Genomic DNA, 26,829 nt, shown 5'->3' on the forward strand with positions numbered 1-26,829 from the left:
ATTCCCAAACGTGGCAACAATGAAAGCAGCAATAACTAAACTGTACGATAAGAAGCCTTATAATCTATCTCCACTCTTCACAGTAAAAACAAAAATTAGATTCACTTCAAAAAGTCAAGTGACCAGTAATTTAAATTTGCTTCTAGCATAATGAGAATAATTCTTGTCAAGAAACCTTCAGCATTTTCTGCTAGGGTGGGGAGAGGAGGGTGACTAAAGTTAGCTGAATAAGGTGAAAGTGAAATTCTATGAAATAAATTTACAACAAGCTTATAGTCATGTTACTGCTTTATGACAAACATCTCAAATTACAAAATGCTTCGAAATAATGAGTTACAAAGCTTTATGGTATTCAGGCTGGAGCTGAAAAATAAAGATTGTTGAAATCAGATTATGGTGAATGTCAAAATATTTAGGATGCTTCTTGCAAATCTTATCTTCAAATGAATCTGTGTCTGTACAGTGCAACTAATTTTATTCTGGTGGGTTTCCAAAATCACATGACAAAATCTAATTTTGAACAATAGGCATGGCATTTAATGAATCTTGTCAAATTCAGGCTGCACTATTTCTGCAAAGAATTCCTTCAGTAAATCTTCAGAGATTTGATTGCAATACAATATCATTTTAGAATTCCGCAGTCAAACTACAAACAGAAATTTGATGTTGAGATTATACTGGAGATTTTGGAAATAGATATGTAACTGCAAGACTCATCTTGCTGATTTCAAGATAATTATTGATACGGAGCAAGCTTGGGAAGCACACTGAACAATGCCACTTTAGTCTTCTGCACATCATGAGACTTAAAAGAAGCATGCGACTCATCTGCGCATACTTAGGTGGACAAATAACAGCAATGAAAGTGACATGCAACTACTAACCTGTGTATTAAATTTGTCAGTGGTTCGATCAATTTTTTCCCCAGCCGTGGCTCAAGCGGGGTAAGGGCTCCAAACTAACAGAAAAGTAGTTGTTAGCACAATAGGACAAGCTTACTACAGCTGTACGTATAAATCAGCATTCAAAATGTGACTTAAAATCAGACAATTTGAAATTCTGACAAAATCTTTAGTTCAGCATCAAAGGCTCTACACGGTCCAGTTGGTTCCATTTCCACAATAAAACAAGGTCACCAATATAACCAACCAAAAAGAGCTGAAAGTCTATAAATTACTGGATCAAAACCATTTTAAGCCAACAGGAATCCTCTTGTTGAAGACTGGTATTGTATTCAATTTTTTCCACAAGATACTTTCCATGAATTGCATAAAGAGCTGTTTTGCCACAGCACTCCAATTTGACCTGTAGATCCTTTGCATCAAAGTTGGTTGCTCCTGACCCTCCTTTCACATCACCCATAACAAACTATTTGACTTACCATGTAACCAAGACACCAGCCAGGGTTTCAACCCAAAAACCCATTTGGATCTGTGGTGTGTGTCCCCAACTTCACATTTTTGAATTGTTCATGCCAAATTCTGAAAGCTGCACAGGAAAATATTTTCTGCAGAATGCTGACGTTCCCCATTCTTTAGTTGGTCAGGATTGAGCGATAAGTCGCACCTTTTTGCAGGCAATAATTCTAATTATTCAAGTGAAAACCCTGCTTCAGTGAATCCCAAGGTGAGACAAATGCTAAAACTCCCACATTCAAAATTACAACTGTATCATCTCAATCTCATCCGCTTTTAATGAACAAAAAATAACAATGACCTATCTGAAACCTTACATAATCTATGCCCGATAATATAGACAGACACATGTCCTCTACATACTCTGCCATGATCTGAAACAAATCTCAAACTCCCATGTTATCTAGATTGATTAGATCTTGCATTTAACTAAATTCCAACACCTTTTAAGTTTTCTAACGAGTTCAGCATCAAGTTAACAGGAAAAAAAGTTCAATGTTGTAAAACGCAGCGAGCAGAAACAATTTGAATTACCATTGAAAAACCTACTCAAGTACCACCATAGTTCACGAGGATGAAATAAATTCTGCTATAGTTAATTTTGCAAGAATGCACAAAAATTACTGTATATACAATAACTACAAGTTAATACATTACATTTTACTGTGTCAACAATTGTAGAACTAGTACATTACAACAACTTGTAATTACTGATGCAGTCACAAGCCAAATGTAGTCGAGTCCCAATCTATGGTTTAGAAACAATTGTGCATCAGATCCACCAGTTAACCACCTAAATAATAACTGTCAAATGACCACACAGCATCCCAAGAAACAAATATTCCATCACAATCAATGGGAGAATCTCTCCAAAAATAAAACAGGGCTGGAACTGATGTCTATTTTCCTTAATCCATTTCCTAAAAGTTTTTGTGAAGAACAGTTAAGAAACTTACTAGTTTAATTATTTTAATGAGGACCCAGTTATTAGTTGATGATGTCATTAGCTTGAAAAACAATGGAGCGAGGGAAAGATAGTTCTTCGGATTGCGTCGGGCAAGCTCACAGATAACATTCACGGCAGCAGACTGAACACCTGCAAGACAGATGGAGATAACAATCTACACTCAGTAGCAAGCAACAACTTGAATAGTGGCCAGTTCTGATGTACATCACCTTTAACCTTTCCCTTGGAATATGTTCTTGGCCCTGTACTAATTTAAGAGTTTGTGGCTATGTGCAGCATTTGCTTTTTTTTTAAAAAAGATCAATAAAGTATCTGTTGAGACATTTGAAACAATATACACTAGTGTGCAATATGAAACCAATGCAAAATTACTTCAATGTTAATTAATACTTGGGAATACTACAAACACTGCAGATTTGGGTAGTATTGCAGATCATGCAAATGCTGTACAAATTTTATCCATCTTAAGTAGTTTTAAGTCAATTTTATGAAGTATTGAATTCATAAATCAGAATGTGTCACTGTTCTAAATTTAAGCTAAAGTTGGGACTAAATTTGAAGTCGAATCAATACATTCCTTAAAATACATAATTCAGCCTTTTCTTCTCCAGCATTTTATCTAAATAACGGCAGAAACTAGTGTTTTCAAATACAACTCCAGCAACTGAAAATTCTAAAATACAGTTGTATTGCTATGGATTCCTTTATCTACACTGTTGGCGAGTAAAATATTGTTACAGGGCGATAGAATCTTGAAATAACTTGTGCAATTACATGGACACGGTTTGATATCATGTCCTGTTAAAAACAGTAACTAACCAGAATCTGGATCCTCCAGTTTCTCTTTAAGGCGTGGGAAGGCAGGTCGCAGAGACTCTGGGTATTTAAGGAACACCTTGTACATAATAAGCACGGCTTTCTTTCTAATGTAAGGCTTTGTATGAGACATCTGTGGATTAAAGTAGTGCACGTTGTCAGTGTACAAATGCAAGTATTGGGAATCCAAAAAGGAATTCCTCTGATGCGCAAAACAACTCACCAGTGTCATGATATCATTTGCCAAATCCCTGGCAAGATCTGGGGTAACAAAACAGGACAAACCAGTCAAAGCAACTCCAGTATCATACTGATTCGGGCTGCTGAGGTCCTGTGTACACGGTAAAAACTTTCCATTAGAATTAAGAGCAATGTGTGATCAAATGAAAAGGTACAACTTTGTTTTGATTTTTCACCACAACTTACAAATCTTTTTAATTTAAAACCCACTAACAACTTACCTTACGAATCTGATTGGTTGTCAACATGATTACATCAGTCCCTTCATAAAAACACTGAGAGGCAGCCAAATACCCTATTCTCTGCAACAAAGGAAAAAAACACATTAACAGAATCACAAACAATCTGCAGTAAAGATTTCAGTGCATTTCACATCAGTAAAAGTCAGCATTTCTTTGTGATACCCATGTGCAAATCATCAATTAACTCATGGCTGTTATCTGTTTAGATCAATTTAGAACACAAACAGAACATGAACTTCTTCCAAGAAAAATCAAGCTGAAATAATTAGATATCCAGTGAGGAGAAGCAACTTACAGATCTAAATAAAGGCTCAGATTAAGACTGCAACTTGTTAAAATCATGCTAATCCTGTTGACCAAAATAGTTCCAATTTAGAGTTTAAAAAAAAAATTGAACAGAAAACAGTGTCGGGACAAATGGGTCATTTTCAGGTTGACAAACTGTAACTAGTGGGGTTCCACAGGGATCAGTGCTGGGGCTTCAACTATTTACAATCTGTATTAATGACTTGGATGAAGGGACCGAGTGTAATGTAGCCAGATTTGCTGACGATACGAAGATAGGTGGGAAAGCAAGTTATGAGGAGGACACAGAGTTTGCAAATGGATATAGACAGATTAAGTGAGTGGGCAAAAAAAAAAATGGCAGATGAGAGTAGAATGTGGGAAAATGTGAGGTTATCTACTTTGGTAGGAAGAATAGAAAAGCAAAATAGTACATAAATGGAGAGAGAGAGAGAGAGAGAGAGAGAGAGAGAGAGAGAGAGACTATAGAATGCTGTGGTAGAGAGGGATCTGGGTGTCCTCGTACATGAAACATAAAAAGTTAGCATGCAGGTACAGAAAGTAATCAGGAAGGCAAATGGAATGTTGGTCTTTATTGCAAGGGGGATAGAGTGTAAAAGCAGAGAAGTCCTGCTACAACTGTACAGGGTATTGGTGAGACCACACCTAGAGTACTGCGTACAGTTTTGGTCTCTGTATTTAAGGATATACTTGCATTGGAGGCTGTTCAGAGAAGGTTCACTAGGTTAATTCCTGGGATGAAGGGGCTGTCTTATGAGGAAAGGTCGAGCAGGTTGGGACTATACTTCTTGGAGTTTGGAAGAATGAGAGGTGATCTTATTGAAACATAGAAGATTCTGAGGGGGCTTGACAGGCTAGGTGCCAAGTGGATGTTCCCCCTCATGGGGGAAATCTAGAACTAGGAGCAAATATTTTAAGTTTAATATAAAAACTGAAAACAAATGACTGCAAACGTTAAGATTCAATTCTAGGTTTGCATATTCTATAAATTTAGGAAGAAAGTGAATGCTGGCTTAAAATACGTATCTAAGTAACTTTTCATTTACATTGGGAGGCTGGCGGGGGGGGGGGGGGGGGGGGGGGAAAGAGAAAGAGAACAGTAAATCAGATTTAACACACAATGTACAGGGCTATTAGACAGAAATTTTAACACAGCAACAGGCTGTTCAGTTCAACTCAGTGTTTATCTTCCACACAAGCCGTAGTCCTAATCCTACGTGCCTGCTCTACTCCCATATTCGTTCATTCCTCTTTCCTTCAACTACCTAGCTAAACTACTCAAAATTTAACATGTCCTGTGCTTCAATCATTATTATTTTGCAGGAGGTAAGGCATGTGCAAAGTTGTTAGGATCTAGAAGCACAGGCGAGTGAAGGAGGGGCAAGAGCTACTGGAACATTCGGATTAGGTACCAAAGAGCAACTCAGAAAATGGAAGCAGCAGAGAGCTTGATGACACAGGGGAGGGAGCGAGCCCTGGAATTTCATGGCACGGGATGAGGGAGCACTGCTGCCATGTACAGTATTTAAACTGATTTTTACATTCTAGCGAGTGTCCAGGGCAAGGGAGGATGGGGGAAGAAAGGTACAGCTGATGACCAGGAATGGACCATTATTGTGGCGGTTTATTGCCAGAAATGATTCTACAAATTCTCTCTCTCTCTCTATAAACAACCTGGAAGACTCTTCCAAATGGAAAAGCAACAGCTGCACTACTACTGCCAACAGATGGGGGAAAATAAAAAGACTGGGATTTCAGCAATATGGGACTGGCAATGTTCTTTTTGAACTACTCTCCTAAAGATTTTTTTCCCATTTGGATGAGGAGGCATGTAGTGAATAAATAAGTGAGCATGAATGAGGGGGAAAGACAAAGTTACAATTCATATGCCGGAGTACATAAAATTCACCGTTTGCCAGTACAGGTATTTGTAAATCTCAAGCCAAATTCCCTGCATAAAAAAAGCATGCTAATACAATGTTTTGGCAGTTCCCCGCTGTCGAATTGGCAAGAGAACTGCAATTTATATCAACATAATGTACTACATATGTAGTACTTTCATCTACCAAACCACTGTATAGATAATAGAAAAAAAGGCACCTCTACCTTGAATGTAAACTTTGATGAACTCATTACTTCTATAATGTTGAATGCAGCCCAGCTGATGTCATAACCCAGCATTTGCAGCTGTTGCAGGGGGAAAAAAAACATTTTAATAGTAGTAACAGAACTTTACTATAATTATGTTTTTTTTTAAAAAAGATATTCACAATATGAAAACCTGCAAGAAGGAAACAAGGGGATATTTTCAATATATTTCAATTCCCTTACATTTCCTGCAGCATTTTTTTTTTGGAAAAAGAAAAACTTCGCTAAGCAATACCCTGTCAAAAGGCTCCTCTCCAGAATCCTGCTCTCACAATGACGCACTTACACTACAAGTTTAGTGTCAGTCTCAGCTTTGCACCAATGGTAAACTTGCTCAGTGTAAACCAAGCCCCAAATTGACTCCGGAGTAAAAACGCCCTCCTCCAGGGTATGTCTCTCTGCTTCATTGATGTTCCATTCAAGCCCTAGTTCTAGACGCCGGGTGCAATTACAACAAATGGTACCAAGCAAAACTCCCAAGGGGTTTTCACGAAAGTAGAAGATAAGACGACAGGATCTGCTTTGGTAATATTTAGCAGGTGGTGGTTGGGGGGGGCGGGAGGGGCAGTGATGAGAACAATTTCAGATAATTGACTCGGTTAATTGCACCTCAAGGAGGTTACAGGGATTGGAGGACGTACAAAACAAAACAGCAATGATGATAATCCTAGATGGTGCACACAAGTGCAACACTTTACCAAAGGACATGATTTATTCCAGTTGCATTGACATTAACTAAACAAATACATATTGCCAAGCTCTCAGTACAATTTATTTAATTTTATTGAAGTAGGACATTTCTCAAATGTATGAGATATTGTACTTACATATGCAAGCTTGATGACTGCATTGGCCTTGACTGCAATATTATCCTGCTTGAGCTCTTGTTTGATTTCATCAATACACTGGGAAATATATTTGGCCTGAAAACAATGAAGAAATATCAGCAACCATACTGAGCGGTTAAATAAAACTCTAACACGAGAGTCTTTTGAAAAATAAAACAGGAAGCGGCACCAATTGTGATTATTTTATTTTAAGTTCACGCAGATTATAAAATGACACATTTGCATCAGCGAACAGTGTGTGACAAAACCATCCGCACCACTGCTTGTGCAAAGTGCATGACGATCCAGCCGAAGTGCTCGCCTGAAAAAGGACAGTGGTCCAAACAGGAAAATTTGAATTATGAGGGAGAGCATGATGAAACAACTGATATTCTGTGGTGGCTACTGAAGGTACCGTTGTAATGTGTAACCGTAAGGCCATCCGCAAGTGAAATTTGTTTTATTCCAAGACGCAACAGTTAAACATTTTCACTCCATGTTTACTGGAGTTCTGCAGCTCACGTGCCAGACCCAACACCAGACACGACAGGCAGCTAGCCAGTTCCACAGTTGATATAACAGGCAGCGGAAAGAACGTGGGACAAACCTGTCCCACCCTCCCTTACCCTCAACGACTGTCTGTCCCACCTGTGGCTCTCGTATTGGACTGTTCAGCCACCTACGGACTCATTCCAAGAGTGGAAGCAAGTCTTCCTCGATTCAGAGGGCCTGCCTATGATGATGAAACATTCTCCCAATTATATTTGTCATGTAAAGGGTAAAATACCACATCTACTGTACATTCTATTCACAAGTGTAATATAATCCAAATTTTAATTAGAACTTACTTGGTTCACAAAAAGGGCATATTCTGAAAAAAGCATCCCAGTCTATCAATGTTTGTAGTGGAGTGGGATGCAAGTTCACATTTGTAATTATTCCTCTTTTGATGCACTTGCACTACAAATTGAGTGTTAGTCTCAGCATTGCACCAATGATAAATCTGCTCAATGTAAATCAAATCCCCAAATTGACCCCAGAGCAAATACTCTCTCCTCCAAGGTGCGTCTCTGCTTCATTAACGTCACATTCAAGCCCTAAGCTCTGGACTCAGGGTGCATTTATGCTGCAATTACAGTAATGATGCAAAGCAAAACTCCCAACATTTCAGAAAAGCAGAAGATAAGGCGACAGGATCTGCATTGGTAAGATTTAGCAGTTGATGGGGCAGCGGAAAGAGAGAGGTGGGCATTGTTGGCTTCTGCCTTATGCTCAAATTAGTCAGTCAGATGTCATCCATCCAGGGGATAAATGCAGAGTGGATTATGTCCAGGAGGAGCAGCTGGGAGACAAGAAAAAAAATCTAAAAATAGAAAAAACACCATTTGAAGTGAATGTAAAGGATTGACATTGATTAACAATGTCCGCATTTGGAATTGCTTTTATAATTAAAACTTGGGAAAATTCCTATGTATGAAATGAAGCTCTCTGTGGGGGACAATTCTCTCTATTAGAGGATTTCGCCCATTTTAGAATCTTCACTGTCACATTGAATTTACAGGATACACAGTTGGGAAGGGAGCAAAATAAGACCCTCCATCTCCCCAATTTATATTTTGCCACCTGTGTGACAGCCTCCTCAATCCACTGTTAGCTGTGATGATCCTTTATATATGGTGAAAACCTGGAACTCGTCAGGTTGTGACTATGACTGCTGCATGCCACTTCTAAATTGCCTCTCTCTCAAAAGATGACTCACCATGTTAAAAAATAACATCCACAGCAGTGGAAATGATGAATCATTTCCAGTAATGGCTTTATACCAAGAATATCATGTGCAGCAGGTTGAAAATTATTTCAATATTCGGAGATTGCACATTAGAGCTACTGTGGAGTCCCCTTCCTCAACACGCCTTATTTATAGATAGAAAAATTAACTCAATAGGAATTACAGCTACAAATAGATTTTATTTCTCAGACCTAGCTATGTTGTTTGGAAGAGCATAAAAATGAACAACTTTCATTTTATATAGCAATATGTACTTGTTTCTTGAAAGTATAGGTGATAAAATAAGGGAATTTACTCATGACAAATTAAAGAAGTTTACTGCGTTTTATGCTGAGAGCATTACAGTGAATCCTTGTAATTGACTAGTTTTTTTCCTTATTTTTGCTACATGTGAAAATTCTTACAAAATACCATTAAATTGAAAGGTTTGGAAGAATTTTAACATGGTATAAAGAATAAAAAAATAATTTTGTTGTACAGGCAATCCTTACTCATTTGGAATGAAACATGTGATTTTAGTTTGCAAGTTTAACCTATTTTGATTTCACATTAAAATATTAAACAGTTCCACAAGTAACTGGAGTCTAAATGTGTGGGTTAATGAGTCCACATCACAATTTTTAATTATCAATCTCACTTGAAGTGCATTTACAGTTGTGCTTTGTACTGACCCTGCAGTTGTAGCAAAAATGCTGCCTGCATCCAGAGTCAGGGCCCAAATCAACATTGGCGTGTCCATTTGGCAGTCAGTTTGGACCCCAAGACCCGATTTACAAGTTTAGTACCCATGCAAAGCCCAAATCTCCGCACAGTGGCACTAACCGCAGTATAAATGGTACATTAATCTTAATTTATGAGTAATAACAGCTGTAAAGCGCAAGGAAATTAAACTAAATGCACAATATGGCATTGAAATTCCATTTTATCAGATTACAGGCAACAAGTCAAAGAATAGACTAAAACTAAATCATAGTGAGCCAATCCTCATGTTGAGAATTACTGTGACGTATTACATTTTCAGTCTTGGATGTGGAGGCTGGTATGGTGTTGAATTCAGTAATTAAATCATCTGTTGTCACACCCATTTAATAACTTGTTCAACTGTCAGATTTATATAATTTGTTCAGGTATAGAGATGTGTACATTGGTTCATTCACCAGAACTGCCTCAAAGAGCTCTAAACATTTTGGGGATAGTTGGCCATCTATCATGATAATTTAGAGGCACTGTAACATGGAAATTTCTTGCCAGTTTAGCCTTTGGTTTCATTTATATGTTCCAGTTACGAAGTTAGATTCATTTAATAAGCAGCTAATTCCCAGAGAGACAAGCTATCTGGGATGTTTAGGACAAATTAGACAGAATATACCTAGCCATCTCAGAATTGTGTATTCTCATAATCAGATCAATTTGAGACTGGGACAGCAACTGAGACGTGGAGGTCTTCCTTCCTAAGATAGTGCCGATCAATTCAGAGATTGTTAACTTGTAGGGAACCTATGCAGGGAGACAGAGGGAAATAGAAGGGGGGCAGAAGCAAAAGATAGAAAGGAGAATAGGAAAAGTGGAGGGCAGAGAAACCCAAGGCAAAAAGCAAAAAGGGCCACATTACAGCAAAAGGGGAAAAGTGTGTTAAAAAGACAAGCCTGAAGGCTCTGTGCCTCAATGTGAGGAGTATTCAGAATAAGGTGGATGAATTAACTGCGCAGATAGCAGTTAACGGATACGATGTGATTGGCATCACGGAGACATGGCTCCAAGGTGACCAAGGCTGGGATCTCAACATCCAGGGGTATTCAGCATTTAGGAAGGATAGACAGAAAGGAAAAGGAGGCAGGGTAGCATTGCTGGTTAAAGATGAAATCAATGCAATTGTAAGGAAGGACATAGGCCTGGATGATGTGGAATCGGTATGGGTGGAGCTGCGGAATTCCAAAGGGCAGAAAACGCTAGTGGGAGTTGTGTATAGACCACCAAATAGTAGTAGTGAGGTTGGGGACAGCATCAAAGAAGAAATAAGGGATGTGTGCAATAAAGGTACAGCAGTTATCATGGGCGACTTTAATCTACACACTGATTGGACTAACCTAACTGGTAGCAATGCGGTGGAGGAGGATTTCCTGGAGTGTATTAGGGATGGTTTTCTAGACCAATATGTCGAGGAACCAACAAGGGAGCTGGCCATCCTAGATTGGGTGATGTGTAATGAGAAGGGATTAATTAGCAATCTTATTGTGCGAGGCCCTTTGGAGAAAAGTGACCATAATATGGTAGAATTCCTTATTAAGATGGAGAGTGACAAAGTTAATTCGGAAACTAGGGTCCTGAACTTAAGGAAAGGTAACTTCGACGGTATGAGGTGTGAATTGGCTAGAATAGACTGGCAGAGGATGCTTAAAGGGTTGACAGTGGATAAGCAATGGTAAACATTTAAAGATCATATGGATGAACTTCAGCAAATGTACATCCCTGTCTGGAGTAAAAATAAAACTGGGAAGGTGGCTCAACCATGGCTAACAAGAGAAATTAAGGATAGTGTTAAAGCCAAGGAAGAGGCATATAAATTGGCTAGAAAAAGCAACAAACCTGAGGACTGGGAGAAATTTAGAATTCAACAGAGGAGGACTAAGGGTTTAATTAAGAAGGGGAAAATAGAGTACGAGAGGAAGCTTGCAGGGAATATAAAAACTGACTGCAAAAGCTTCTATAAATATGTGAAGAGAAAAAGATTAGTAAAGACAAACGTAGGTCCCTTGCAGTCTGATTCAGGTGAATTTATAATGGGGAACCAAGAAATGGCAGACCAATTGAACCAATACTTCGGTTCTGTCTTCACAAAGGAAGAGACAAATAACCTTCCGAATGTACTAGGGGACAGTGGGTCCAGTGAGAATGAGGAACTGAAAGATATCCTTAATAGGCGGGAAATTGTGTTAGGGAAATTGATGGGATTAAAGGCCGATAAATCCGTGGGTCCTGATAGTTTGCATCCCAGAGTACTTAAGGGAGTGGCCCTAGAAATAGTGGATGCATTGGTGATCATTTTCCAACAATCTATCGACTCTGGATCAGTTCCTATGGACTGGAGGGTAGCTAATGTAACGCCACTTTTTAAAAAAGGAGGGAGAGAGAAAGCGGGTAATTATAGACCGGTTAGCCTGACATTAGTAGTGGGGAAAATATTGGAATCAATCATTAAGGATGAAATAGCAGCCCATTTGGACAGCAGTGACGAATCTTCTGGAATTTTTTGAGGATGTAATTAGTAGAGTGGACAAGGGAGAACCAGTGGATGTGGTGTATTTGGACTTTCAAAAGGCTTTTGACACGGTCCCGCACAAGAGGTTGGTGTACAAAATCAAAGCGCATGGTATTGGGGGTAATGTACTGACGTGGATAGAGAACTGGTTGGCAGACAGGAAGCAGAGAGTCGGGATAAACGGGTCCTTTTCAGAATGGCAGTTACTAGTGGGGTGCCGCAGGGCTCAGTGCTGGGACCCCAGCTCTTTACAATATACATTAACGATTTGGATGAAGGAATAGGGTGTAATATCTCCAAGTTTGCGGATGACACTAAACTGGATGGCAGTGTGAGCTGTGAGGAGGACGCTAAGAGGCTGCGGGGTGACTTGGACAGATTAGGTGAGTGGGCAAATACATGGCAGATGCAGTATAATGTGGATAAATGTGAGGTTATCCATTTTGGGGGCAAAAACATGAAGGCAGAATATTAACTGAAAGGCGACAGACTAGAAAAAGTGGAGGTGCAACGAGACCTGGGTGTCATGGTTCATCAGTCACTGAAAGTGGGCACGCTGGTGGTAAAGAAGGAAAATGGTATGTTGGCCTTCATAGCTAGGGGATTTGAATATAGGAGCAGGGAGGTCTTGCTGCAGTTGTACAGGGCCTTAGTGAGGCCGCACCTGGAATATTGTGTTCAATTTTGGTCTCCTAATCTGAGGAAGGACATTCTTGCTATTGAGGGAGTGCAGCGAAGGTTCACCAGACTGATTCCAGGGATGGCTGGGCTGTCATATGATGAGAGACTGGATCAACTGGGCCTTTATTCACTGGCGTTTAGAAGGAGGAGAGGGGATCGCGTAGAAACATATAAGATTCTGACTGGACTGGACAGGTTAGATGCGAGAAGAATGTTCTCGATGTTGGGGAAGTCCAAAACCAGGAGACATTGTCTTAGGATAAGGGGTAGGCTATTTAGGACTGAGATAAGGAGAAACTTCTTCACCCAGAGAGTGGTGAACCTGTGGAATTCTCTACCACAGAAAGTAGTTGAGGCCAATTCACTAAATATATTCAAAAGGGAGTTAGATGAAGTCCTTACTACTCGGGGGATCAAAGGGTATGGCGTGAAAGCAGGAAGTGGGTACTGAAGTTTCATGTTCAGCCATGAACTCATTGAATGGCGGTGCAGGCTAGAAGGGCTGAATGGCCTGCTCCTGCACCTATTTTCTATGTTTCTATGAGATGAGGAAAAACGTCTTCACTCAGAGTTGTTGACCTGTGGAATTCCCTGCCGCAGAGAGTTTTTGATGCCAGTTCATTGGATATATTCAAGAGGGAGTTAGATATGGCCCTTACGGTTAAGGGGATCAAGGGGTATGGAGAGAAAGCAGGAAAGGGGTACTGAAGGAATGATCAGCCATGATCTTATTGAATGGCGGTGCAGGCTCGAAGGGCTGAATGGCCTACTCCTGCACCTATTTTCTATGTTTCTATGTAAAGCAAGTTAAGTAAATATTAAGAGGCTCAGTCCTGTATTTTTATTATTTTCCCAGTCATGAACAATTGGAATTGATTGAAATTCACTGAAAACTATCCTGCTCATTTATAGACTATGTAAAAGAAATCTGTTAGTTCACAATTGGGCCTCATCTCACCGGAGTGCTCATCATTCCACTTGAGACAAGTAACCCACTTGTGAGATCTCAGTATCCACTACACGCAAAGAGGGGCCTTATTCTTACAGCCCAAGATCATGCAATTGTTTAGCTAGATATCGGGCAATAAAGACTAGTTCAAAGGGGATTCGAAGTCCACTTCCAGGAGTGACCAGTGACATTGAACCCAGACACCATCTAGTGCAGACCCAAAATTTGCAATCGTCACCATGAAGATCAATTTGATTTGGCAGCCTGAAAAGATTCAATTTTGACAGGATGCTGCAAACTAAAATAACATTTCAACAACGGGTGCAGCGAGAAACCATTTTAATGGCCGGGTCTTATTTAACTAGGAGCTCTGCAAGCGGGCATCCAGAGTCAGTGCACTGGGTTCAGGTCAACAATAAATCGGGCACTGAGCCAGCAGCAAGTCATTGGTGGTGGGGGAGGACTTTAGGAAGACAGAAGGATGGGGCACCTGCTCCTCCTGGCCCCACAAATACAAGTTGTTATTTAAAAGATGTATTTGGAGGGCCTCTTCTGATCCATTAGGTTTTACTGAGCAAAGTGGGGACTCCACCCAGCAGTTTGTAAAAACAGCTCTGGGGTCCCATCTATATAATAGGATAAGGCCCAGGTTAGAATAAATTCATGAAGCTCCTGCAAGAGTTAGATGGAAGCCCCAGGCGCATGAACTTTAACATAGCCCCAGGGCTGGTAGAGAGCCCTAAACATTATAATTTTAATGCCAGTTTCTGCCAGGCAGAGAGAGTTAGAATTCCAAAAAAAAACTCTTGTTCAACATATAACATGTTTTTAGATTAATAAGGGAATGTCTATTGCAGGAAATTTGGGTGCATTATTTCAATTAAGTTGCTGTCAGCAACAGGAATTCTATAGGTTGAAAGAAAAAGAATGCCCAATGGATAAATGATGGGCGATAAGACAAATTCATATAAACAAGTGGCAACTTTTTGGAAGGATTGTGTCATTGTTCAAATTTGAAAGAAGTTCGGAGTAGAAGTCCTGATTAAACTACATTTAAATAGAAAGTTTTGATAGCATTCAATGTTGTTGCAAGGATTGTTGACAGAGTAAAAGACAAATTATAATCTTGTCCCAAGATTTATATGCTCCTTGGTGTTGTGTATTTAAAAACCCACACTCTAAACAGATAGGCAAGTAATGAATAGCTACTCCTTCACATTTTTAAATGGAAAGATTTACTGATATAGGTGTTTTATTGAGGGGGAACAAATTAATTTAATATAGTTTGTATAGAAAATACTATTTATTATTCTGGAACCAATCAAAAAAAACATAGTTCGTTCATTATCCCTGGGGCGACCTCTTACAAGCTTCTTTTCAAAACTTCTCCGTGGAAGGTACGCATGCCTCACTCTTTCTACACCCAGCACCCACTGCTGCAACTCAGTCACCAACATTAATGGGAATCTGTTAATGTACATTAAATACCTTTTCATTCTACATTCTCTTTTGCTTTAAGGTACTTTAATATGGATATTTCAAGCATTGATTGGACTGCAGACGTCAAATCTCAGATTTTGGTGCAGCAAATTAAATTCCTGCCAGCTGCATTTTGTACTAAAGACTATACCTCCCCCCAAAACTAAACTTTGCACATGTGGTTAAGGCTAAATGTTGGACAGCCTTGGTCTTTGACTACCATTATTGGATACTCCAAATAATAACAACTTGGTTACTTTGTGGCTCCACTGATTTCCTGGAGGTTTGTCCAGGAGATCCCTGGGTCAGATTAACTTAGAGGACCTGGTTCCAGACGGCCTCATTGAGCAGGTTCAAGGTGGAGTCCACGTGTTACACTTTCCAACCAGCATACATCCAACAGATGTTTCATTCATGTTTATTCTGGGTGTTTTTAAGCAGTGGGGCGAGGGTATATTGCCTTGCAGTTAGTAGTGATTGTTGACTAACAGTGACTGTTGTACAAGCCTACATGTTGGGGGGGGTGAGGGGAAAGAAAGTTCTCACTATTAAGTCCTGCAAGGTGTGGTGTGGTGGTGGTGTGGTGCGTGTGTGTTGTGGTGGTTGGTGGCAGTGAATACTTATTGCACTGAACTTAAATCTTTACATACATATTTTATATGCATGCTCCCCCAATCCTACAATCCCCATCAGTCTCAAATAACACATCCAATCAGAATGAATCCAATCCTTTCATTTCAAAAATCTTAAGTCATATACCTTTTTAAGCAATCTCTAAAGTAAATAATTACCTCTCAGGGTTAGCAATTGTAACTGGGTATTATTATTCTGTGAGTTTCCTAACCCCAATAGCATTTGTCCACATTCAAAAACACCAGCCACACTTTAAACAAGTTGAAGAAACAAGTTGAATAGGCCTATAGCCTTCTGGTTCGGTCTTAAATCACTAAACCCAGTGTACATGTTGGTGTCATCAGCAAATTTAAGAATGGTTCCATTAATGCTCTCATCTCAAACATTAATGTAATTAATAAACAGCAATGATACCAATACAGAAGCATATGGAATGCAACTCAAACATCCCCAATTCAGATCTACTTGCATTAATAACCCTGCTCGAGTTTTTAAAACTAGTTCCTTATTCAAGATCATGTGTGTTATAATCCCATTGGCCAAATTTTTACAATAGCCTTCTATGTGGGACTTTGTGGAAATCAAGATATACATCAACATGAGTACCCATCATTCACCATCCTGATCACTTCCTCAAAAGAGATCAGGTTAGGGAAGCAGGAACTAAGTTTGTAAAACATACTGAAATCATCTATAATTTACTACCCCCTCCCACTCCCGGCCACCACCAAATAATTGGAACCACACAAGTCTCCCTCCAATACATGAGAACCAACGTGGGCCTCGGTGAGCTGTTAAATAAATGAGCCAATGGCTCCACAAATGACTCCTCCTTTCCTTTAGCACTCTAGACTAAGTGGCATTAGTTTCAACAGAACTCAGTTTTAAGTACACTAACCTAAGCTAAAACACCAGTAGTTCCTTAAATTTAAGCAATTTGAGTTGCACACCCATCGTGCAATAGTAGCACGAAGAACACCCATCCTCCTACAAGTTGGGACACCAGAAACTTGGTACGTAGACAACTTCAACCACATACCCACACATCACCAGTCTGTGTCCAATGTAGCATTTGGCTTATCTTTTCCATTGCACGTGTTAGATTTTCACCATCCTATGTATGGCTATGAACAATTTAGTTTGAACCTATGGATTAAACCAGCCTTGAATTTATATCTACAAGCAACCTGTATATCCCATTGTCTTGGAAGAGACGTGACTCAATATGGTTTGATGCCATTCAGTAGAATACAGTGAAGATGAATGAAGTAAACCAATTACACAGAATCTAAACTCCTGCCTTTGAAATACTTTAGGTCCTGATTACTTCTCCCAAGTATTCTAACTACAAGAGAAATTTAAAAATGTTTCCCCTGCACCCCCACCCACCAAAAAGATATATACAGTGGGATATCCAAACATTAAGATTTTAGTCTGTGCATAATGCTTGAAACCCTGAATATCTTATATCAAACCACAACACAAGCATCATCGCAAAAATCCTTTAAGATCAATGACCCATTAATGTTGGCTCCAGCTCAAGCCAGTTATGCAAAAGAAGCATTTCTTTTTCTCTCCTCTTTTATGGAGCTTTCAAATATTTATGTTGGTAGATGTTCAAATAGGAAGCCAATTTTCAAAATTAAGCTACAATTGTACTTCAAATCTCACACACAACCACTGTGAAAGGAAATTAATACCACAGTAACATTAGCACGAACTAAGCCAACAACAGTGCTCAGGTTGCAGTTGCATGGAGGCGTAACCATGGCATTATAACCCTCGTGAAATTCAAAGTGACTGTGAACCGCACATGATGTCTTTTAAAATGGAAGGTAAGTCACATCTAGAACATGTATTACAATTCTAACAATGGCAATATCGATGACCTCAAATTGGAAAAAGCATTTCAAGTTAACACTTATGTCATAGCACAATAAAGAGTACACGCTATTTTATAAATTTCATACTTGCAGATATGTGCATTGAATGTAATGTATATTTATATAGCTCTAGACATTGGGATGTTAAGACTTGGTGACAGAGCAGAGTCTTCCTATCACTCCTAGTTGGGGACAAGAGAGACAAAGGATACTGAATTCAGGAAGCACTGGTAGGTGCCAACTGAAGCACATCTACTCAGTGGTCAGACATGGAGTCCCTCCAGTTGAGAGACTTGGTTTGGATGATTGAAATTACCCAATTTTCAAAATTAACAGTACCATAATGTTAATTGGAGACTATTTCTTGACCCACGATAGAACAGCAAATATTTATACAATTCATCATGTAAAAGAGCCAAATATCCTGGAGGAATATACAAACTGCTTGTGGTTTATCACTTCATCTAACCCCACTACTCAAATTGGATTACTGCAATGTCCTGTACCAGCAGCAATCCAGCATTCATTCTTCCAGAAACTACAAGCAGCACTTAAATGACAGAATTTCAATGAGAACACTGCAGGAAGAAAAAGATGACAACGATTGAACAAAATATTAAAGGGCCCACTTCCAAACTGCTCTTTTAACCTAATTACGTAATGATATTAATTTGTTTTACGGACACCTAGATGCAATATCACCGTGCTACTGCACGTTGCCTAAATCAATCTCTCTCTCACACACAAAGTCAAAAGCATTACAGAAGCTAATTACATTAACTTGAAGCAGCATTCGAGATTGTCCTCCAGAATTGGTCTTTTGGTCTAAATATAATCTAAGAGAGAACTCAAACCTTGCATTGAATCTTTATATTGCCATTTGCTTATTTTCACTGAACATTAGAAGCTGTTGTGGATAATATAAGCTATGTGAGCAAGTAATCTCTGCAATGAGGATTTTGTCAGGCAACTGACGTTCTACTTTTCATACTATACTTGGATTTGTTGCTTTTTGCAGATTAAAATTGAACGATGCAAATTAATCAGAAAATAATTATTTTCTTGGAATGAGCCATACAACTAACTTTTTAATTCACGTCCCTATTTTGTCAGGGCCCCATTTATTTATTTTTTTTAAATAATTTCTACAAGGACATTGACAAACCAGCCAATGTATTAGCAAAAGGTAGCTACAAATTGATTCAGTTCCCAATTTCAACTTTAAAAAAAATTTGGACAGGTACAATAAGACTTCAACAGGTTTTCACAATTTAAAAGTAATTTTATGTTGCAAGTTTGAGAACAGCATTTGATATCCAGCCCTCCAAGACAACACTGAAGGTTATGATATAAATTCACATTTTTCCTTCAACAAAACTTCAAGCCACACTCAAATCCCCTTCACACTTAATGCAAAAGTAGGGATCATATTTTGGAATTTGGGGTACTTTTTAAAATTGTCTCCAGTAAAATTACTCAATGTTGCTTAACTGGGTACTTTGATAATGTTGTCTTTATCTTCTGTCCCTTTCTTCTCCTCCAGGCAAAAAAGCTCCATCGCACAGCCCTGTCAAGAACCAACTAACCAATGTTGATTACAGTTTTGCTGGGGGTTTCAACAATTTTTCTTTGAAAGTTCCGTTTGTGTGAATTCTGTACGATTTGAATGACTCTTGGAATATATAGATGAACCATAATATTCCACAGTGTATGTAGCTTCACCCTAACCATTCCCCAATGCTATAATTCTGATTGCTGTCATGGCACCAGGGAGTCAATGAGTAGAGACAAGGAACTGCCCTCATATGTACCTCCAACAGGGACACAATAGTGTTTCAAAGACCTGCAATTATGGTACCTACCCACTCAAATAACTAGGAAATGGAATTTGTTCAAGATCACAAGAAAAAGGCAAGAGAAAATAATTTTGTTCCTCCGAACATCAACATTTAACATGAATTCAATAGCCCATTGCCCCAAAAGGAACAAGAGTGTACCAGGAAATTCAATGCGACCCGACCAATTGAAGGATTTGGCCTATTATTGCCTTGCTCAATACAGGGTACAACGAAAAAATAAACTGTGATAACAGGCAGTAATCCAATTTCCTCAGATGATGTCACAAGGTTTTTTCCACAGACATATTATTCTGCCACTTATCTTTTTGTAGCTTTAGGATAAAAATTCATTTCCTTAGCCAATGCACAAGTTTAAAAAGTCAATTTTTATTGCATTAACAAATCTTGTGCTAAATAAAAAGATAAAGCTGAAGAAAAAGGGTTACCAATGGTTCAGTCCAAGTCAGCATGGATTTATGAAAGGGAAATCATGCTGGACAAATCTTCTAGAATTTTTTGAGGATGTAACTAGTAGAGTGGACAAGGGAGAACCAGTGGATGTGGTGTATTTGGACTTTCAAAAAGGCTTTTGACAAGGTCCCACACACGAGATTGGTGTGCAAAATTAAAGCATACAGTATTGGGGGTAATGTATTAATGTGGATAGAGAACTGGTTGGAAGACAGGAAGCAAAGAGTTGGGATAAACGGGTCCTTTTCAGAATGGCGGGCAGTGATTAGTGGGGTGCCGCAGGGCTCAGTGCTGGGACCCCAGCTATTTACAATATACATCAATGATTTAGGTGAAGGAATGGAGTGTAATATCTCCAAGTTTGCAGATGACACTAAGCTGGGTGGCGGTGTGATCTGTGAGGAGGACGCTAAGAGGCTGCAGGGTGACTTGGACAGGTTAGGTGAGTGGGCAAATGCATGGCAGATGCAGTATAATGTAGATAAATATGAGGTTATCCACTGTGGTGGCAAAAACATGAAGACAGATTATCTGAATGGCAGCAGATTAGGAAAAGGGGAGGTGTATCAGTCATTGAAGGTTGGTATGCAGGTACAGCAGGCAGTGAAGGCAGCAAATGGCATGTTGGCCTTCATAGCTAGGGGATTTGAGTATAGGAGCAGGGAGATCTTGCTGCAGTTGTACAGGGTCTTGGTGAGGCCTCACCTGGAATAGTGTGTTCAGTTTTGGTCTCCTAATCTGAGGAAGGACATTCTTGCTATTGAGGGAGTGCAGCGAAAGTTCACCAGACTGATTCCCATGATGGCAGGACTGACATATATGAGGAGAGACTGGATTGACTGGGCCTGTATTCACTGGAGTTTAGAAGAATGAGGGGGGATCTCATAGAAACATAAAATTCTGACAGGACTGGATAGGACAGGTTAGATGCAGGAAGAATATTCCCGATGTTGGGGGGAGTCCAGAACCAGGAGTCACAGTCTAAGGATAAGGGGTAAACCATTTAGGACTGAGATGAGGAGAAACTTCTTCACTCACAGTTGTTAACCTGTGGAATTCTCTACCACAGAGAGTTGTTGATGCCACTTCCCGAGATATATTCAAGAGGGAGTTGGATATGGCCCTTACGGCTAAAGGGATCAAGGGGTATGTAGAGAAAGCAGGAAAGGGGTACTGAGGTGAATGATCAGCCATGATCTTATTGAATGGTGGTGCAGGCGCGAAGGGCCAAATAGCCTACTCCTGCACCTATTTAGGTTTCCTGCATTAACCGGAAGTTGTTGCTTCAATAGATACAACTAAGAGCCACGCAGATGTTTCTATTCTCCGAGTCAGAATTTGATGAAAGTCACTGACTATGCTGCTGCAGATTTTTAACATTTACTCAAGATACCTGTTATACACCATTTTGACATGTAGTGCCAAAATGTGAAAGTGTTGTCATCTGCCACTGACACGCCTCACTTCATTCAACACAAAATTCTTTTTAAAATCTCAGTATTATGCAACAGAAGACTTGGGAATCGATTCCATTTCATCAAGTTGAAATTATTGATTACCCAAACTGCAGTTTAATACTGGGCCTCAACTTCAAACAGAAATTTCCCATGGACAAGATGGTCGACAACATACAACAAGGATGTGACTCAATTCATGGAGCCCAAAAACATCAGTACCTCTTTTCATTTTAACAACAGGAACCTTGAACCTCTACAGTTTTAGTATGCTCAGTATATTTTATGCTATTTAGTTTCCCATTTGAACTTTTGTCAATTTTTATCTTCTGCTGCCGTCTTTTGCTATGATGATTGGCACAGCAGGAACTTACAATATAAAGAGTAGTCAGTAGTAAAACAGTTAAATGACAGAAAAATCTAATGGATTTTCCTGAGATTTTTGCAACTTTAGAATAAATGAGTGGTGTAACAAATTGTCAGAAGAAAACCTCCTTTGCTATTTGTTACAAATTCATTTCAATGCCAATAAAAGTCAATTCTTCTATCCATATAATAAAAGCATGTTCATGACAAAGGCTGTGTCACTTATCAATCTTTGAGCCATTCATAAAAAAATAAAATATAACTGAACAATTTAATGACCAGTATTTATATTGCAACTTTCAACAAAGAAAAGCGCTTCAAGGTGCTTCATAAGCCTCATGGAAAAAAAAACTGATGCCAGGCCAAAGGACATATTAGGAAGGATGACTGAAGGCTTGGTCAAAGAAGCATGTTTTAAGGAAGGTTTTAAATTGAGGAAAGGCTGTGGAGGGGTTTAGTCTGGGAATGCCAGACTGTGGAGTGTACATACCTGAAGGGATAGCTAACGATGGGACGAAGAAAGAGGTGCTACACAAGAGACTGGAGTCAGGGATACAAAATTTAGGGCAATTGTAGTGGTGGAAAACATTATCGAGATATGGATGGACAAGGCTGTGGAGGGATTTAATCACAAGGCTGGCAATTTTAAATTTGCGCCGTTGGGAGACTGGAAGTCAATGCAGCTCAGTGAAGACACAGTAATGGGGAGCAGGTCTTGATGCGGGATAGGTTATGGGCAGCAGAGTTTTGGAATAGTTGAAGTTTACAGTAATTGATGCTGAAGATGAAAAACATGCAACAGGGTTTCACTTGCAGAAGAGAGGATGGCAGAGGTTATGAAGGTGGGAATAGGTGGCATTTGTGATCAAGCCGATAGGCGATCAGATGCTCAGCTCGGGATTGATCAACACAATGAGGCTGCTAACACCTTAGTTCAGCCTGAGACATTGGCTTGGGGGTGATGGAGTGGGTGGGGGAAGGTTGAAGGAGAAAGTGCCGAAGGGGCGGGAGAGCTGGGAGAAAGAGAGAGGAGAGAAGAGACCAAGAGTGAACTTATAAAACAGATACACAAGAGAAAACCAAATCATTCCTTGCTCATTTCTGTGGCTTCGACTACCTGGCCACTCTGGAAAAGATTGTTAACAGAAATTAGGATATGTCTATTTTCTCATTCAATAATTTCATTCAGCTACTAGAGTATTTCTCATGACTTGATCTTACCTAAAAATGAAGTGTAAAACTAAAATCTTATCATTTTTGTGTTTTCAGCTGTTTTTTTTTAAGAAATATTGGCAGTATTGAACCCAGTTGCATCTAGCTTTGAACCTCGGTTCAATATTATCCATTAGTTTTTAAAAAGCAGGTTCCGATCATGTTGCAAGTCACAGTAGACATTAGAGACTTATCCTTTGCCAAACCCAAGAGCCCAAGAGGCTTGTCTTCTTCAGAACCCCCTCAACAGCAGTAAGAAAATAGATATGACTATAAATTTTATATGTCAGGATAAATACAACATGCAATGTGACAGCCTTATTTTCTTTCCCATTATAATTATCAGTCCCACACAAGATCAGATTGGTTAACTTGTCACTTAAATATAGTATCTTCGAGTATGCACAAATGGGCCCGCACAATGCTAAGATCAGCATTCAAGCTCGACAACTAATTTCAAATTTGTTAATGGATACTGCTCTGAATTATATCCTTGCATTGCATTCGGTTTTAGTGTGACAATGCACAATAGTAACTTGTGTTATTTTTCCCTCAAAGCTGTCTACTGACGGTCATGGTATATGAATTTCAATTAACATTATAATGTGTCCTCTCCGTCCCTTGACTAGAGTAACTAGCATTGCAGTGGAAGCCAGGAGTAATTATGATATATTACAAGTTTTTCCTCATGATACAGATTCTAGGCCTCAATTAGAACTAATGATTATGAAAGGTTTTTTGAAAGGGGTGTGGTACAAAGCCACTAGCACAGTCATGTGATAGATCAGTTTTATCGATCATCATAATGAAATAATATTAAACTAGATTCTCCTTAAGCATGTCAACTTTGTGACCACTTCAAAAAAGGATTTTACAGACTGGGTTTTAAAGGGAAATCTGCCGAATTCATTTTGTTGGGTGCCACTTGAAATGCCGATGAATCACCCGTGTCTCAGTGAACTGCTTAACAAAGATTCAATGCAAAATTAACCACGGTGTTAGAATTCATTTATATTGACTACGGGGCTATGGGAAGAAGCCAGCGCTCATCAGGATTGCTGAGATACTGGGGAAAGTTATTTTGTACAAGTGTTTTGTTCTACAATTGTAAATCAGGAAAACTAAGTCAGTCAAACTGTGTGCCCATAACTATTTTTTGATTGATAATTCGATAGCCAGAAGCTGCTTAACCTAGGGAGAATGAAGGCATGTTTTTCTCTGTTCACGAGTTCCCTTTTTCACAGTTTTGTAAGGGGCACTGAGATTATAGTAGCCTTTTAAATCTAATTTAGTCTTGCTTCTCTTTAATTTCACAATACTGTCAAGAGATGTCATCTTTCGGAATGAGAACCGAGGCCCTGTATGCTCTCTCAAGTGGATGTAAAATATCCCATGGCACTATTTTGCAGAAGAGCAAGGGAGTTATCCCTGGTGTCCTGGCCAATATTCATCTTTCAATCAGCATAACAAAAAAAAACAGATCATTTTATCACATTGCTGTTTGTGGGAGCTTGCTGTGTACAAATTGGCTGCTCGCATTTCCTAAATTACAACAGTGACTACACTTCAAAGTACTTTGTTGGCTGTAAAGCACTTAATACTTGGTAGCCCAAAATTTCCAGATTCTCCGAGTACTTACTTGCCCAGTGGAGTTTACTCTCATTGCACACTCAAGTTTAAAGTTGCAACTGACATCATTACAGCCGTTTTATCAAGAAATATCTTGCTATCACCCTATTAGAAAAATCTACACCTTGTATGCATAGTAAACATTTACTCCCTCCCAGGTGGAACAGTTGACAGATTTTTCAAGCGGTTACACCATTGAAAGCTCAAGTATAAAACTGGTTAGTGTCTCAAGTAAACCTTAACTTACATCCAACAAAACTTTGGCACATCCTCAATGCCACACCAAAAGCTCTTAACAGGAGAGACTAATTGAAACTATTTGCTCATGGAGGGCAAATGCTAACATGGATTGGCTGAACCAAATGGCCTGATCAATGTTGTAACTTCGATAGATTTCTGTGCATGCATAATGTCTGAATCACAATAATCTTTTCAGGTAGCACTCTTGTCTCCGAGTCAGAAGGTTGTGGGTTCAAATCCCACCCCAAGGACTTGAGCACAAACAATCTAACCTGACACTCCAGTGCAGTGCTGAGGGAGCGCCACGCTGTCAGAGGTGCAGTCTTTCGGATAAGATATTAAACCGAGGCCCCATCTGCTCTCAAGTAGATGTAATGGAAACCCATGGCACTATTTCGAAGAGCAGACGAGTTATTCCCATTGTCCTGGCCAATATTTATCCCTCAATCAACATAAAAAAAACAATACATTGCTGTTTGTTGGGAGCTTGCTGTGCGCAAATTAGCTGCCACATTTCCTACATTACAGCAGTGACTACTCTTCAAAGTACATGTACTTCATTGGCTGTAAAGCGCTTTGAGTCGTCTGGTGGTCGCGAAAGGCGCTATATAAATTCAAGTCTCTCTTTTTCATATTTATAAGTGAAAGAACCTTGACATGTTACAACGGTTCAGAGTAAATAAAATAAATGATGATTTGTCTTCTCTATCCCTGTTTGCGATTCCTTATCCTACATATTCTTGACCTGTGCATGCATCTTCCAGAAATGTTGAACAGTTTTTAAAAAATTGAGAATCTAAGATGGAGAGGCCAAGGCTGAGAGAAGAAATAAAAATGATTATTAAGTAGTGATTGGGAAAATGAATGCAATGTGCTAAAATGCCTAAATACCCAAGCAGATTAAGCCGCATGTACCAATATACACATTCCTCTGGCCAAACATTGAAAACCAGACTAAACTGTTAAGTATTATTCCTCTGCATCTGTTGTTAAGGCCTGATATCACAAGCTCACAGAAAATATCCTAAACTTAAAAATAAAAGATTTATTTATTTTTAAAATCTCAGCCTGGCACATTAAGAAAAATGTGAACAACATTCGAGCATTTTTCTACAGATGTCATCCAATAAGATCTGTAAAAAGCACTTGCAGCATCTATTTTCATTTTGAGAGAAAGGAGTGAGCCATCTCATTGAAATTTATTCTGGAAATATGGTACATCAGATTATGTTTTTCCAAAAACTACTTGTCACATATACAGCCACTTACAAGCTTGTCATTAATGCTGAAGCTGGTAAAAAAAAATGTCAGTGCTGAGTGCAAGCTTAGTGATCACTGACCTTTGACCTCCACTGGCGTTAATCCCCACCCCCACCTTCAGATGCTTTCAATGCCCATTAATTGTAATTTCTCCATAGAATTATATTATGATTTCTTCCAAGTGTCCTGCCTAAGGCTTTCTCTTCACAATAAAAATGAACAGCACAGGAACGTGCTACATCATATTTACTTCATTACTCTTAGACAATTGCTGACACCAGTTCAGATACTTTTGGGTGCAATATTTTACGCACGTTGTCGTGCTATACTTACAAAACTCTAAATGACTACCTTGAAAAGCAGTACCATCTTTATAAATCTTAATGCACGTAACTGTCCAGTCTGTGAGATCTGTGCAATAAAGCAAAGAAAAAAGCCAAAAGGGGAAACGTGTCTGAAAAAAAATAACCAAGTTACGACAATTGTGGCACTGTTGCCATCGAAACATGCCATAATTGTACAAAACACAGGCATTTGCATTTCCAAATAATATGTAGAACTTCCTTATTGCTTGCATTAGATACATCTAAAACAGTTCAAAATGCCTGAATCTGAAAACTAACCAACTTCCATTTCTTTCAGTTCTACTTTCAAGTTTTACTTCCCTAAGTTCCAGCATACTTGGTTTCAGAAAGTGGAATCAAGCTCAACAACATAGATCACAT

The 26,829-nt window shown here is 39.2% G+C and overlaps 1 protein-coding gene across 3 annotated transcripts in view; it reads right to left on the bottom strand.

Moving 5' to 3' along the window:
• Positions 1 to 26,829, bottom strand: part of ap3d1 (adaptor related protein complex 3 subunit delta 1) — an 85,216-nt gene that overhangs the window by 53,985 nt on the left and 4,402 nt on the right. For all 3 annotated transcript variants that reach the window (XM_070859764.1, XM_070859766.1, XM_070859763.1), the window contains exons 2-8: positions 6,962 to 7,057; positions 6,093 to 6,173; positions 3,660 to 3,740; positions 3,422 to 3,529; positions 3,202 to 3,331; positions 2,372 to 2,511; positions 885 to 958 (exon numbers count right to left, since the gene is read on the bottom strand). In XM_070859764.1, the coding sequence (XP_070715865.1) occupies positions 885 to 958; positions 2,372 to 2,511; positions 3,202 to 3,331; positions 3,422 to 3,529; positions 3,660 to 3,740; positions 6,093 to 6,173; positions 6,962 to 7,057 (710 nt within the window). The remainder of the gene's footprint in view (positions 1 to 884; positions 959 to 2,371; positions 2,512 to 3,201; positions 3,332 to 3,421; positions 3,530 to 3,659; positions 3,741 to 6,092; positions 6,174 to 6,961; positions 7,058 to 26,829) is intronic.

The sequence above is a fragment of the Pristiophorus japonicus genome, chromosome 18 (assembly GCF_044704955.1).
Source record: "Pristiophorus japonicus isolate sPriJap1 chromosome 18, sPriJap1.hap1, whole genome shotgun sequence".
In the NCBI taxonomy this organism is placed as follows: domain Eukaryota; kingdom Metazoa; phylum Chordata; class Chondrichthyes; family Pristiophoridae; genus Pristiophorus; species Pristiophorus japonicus.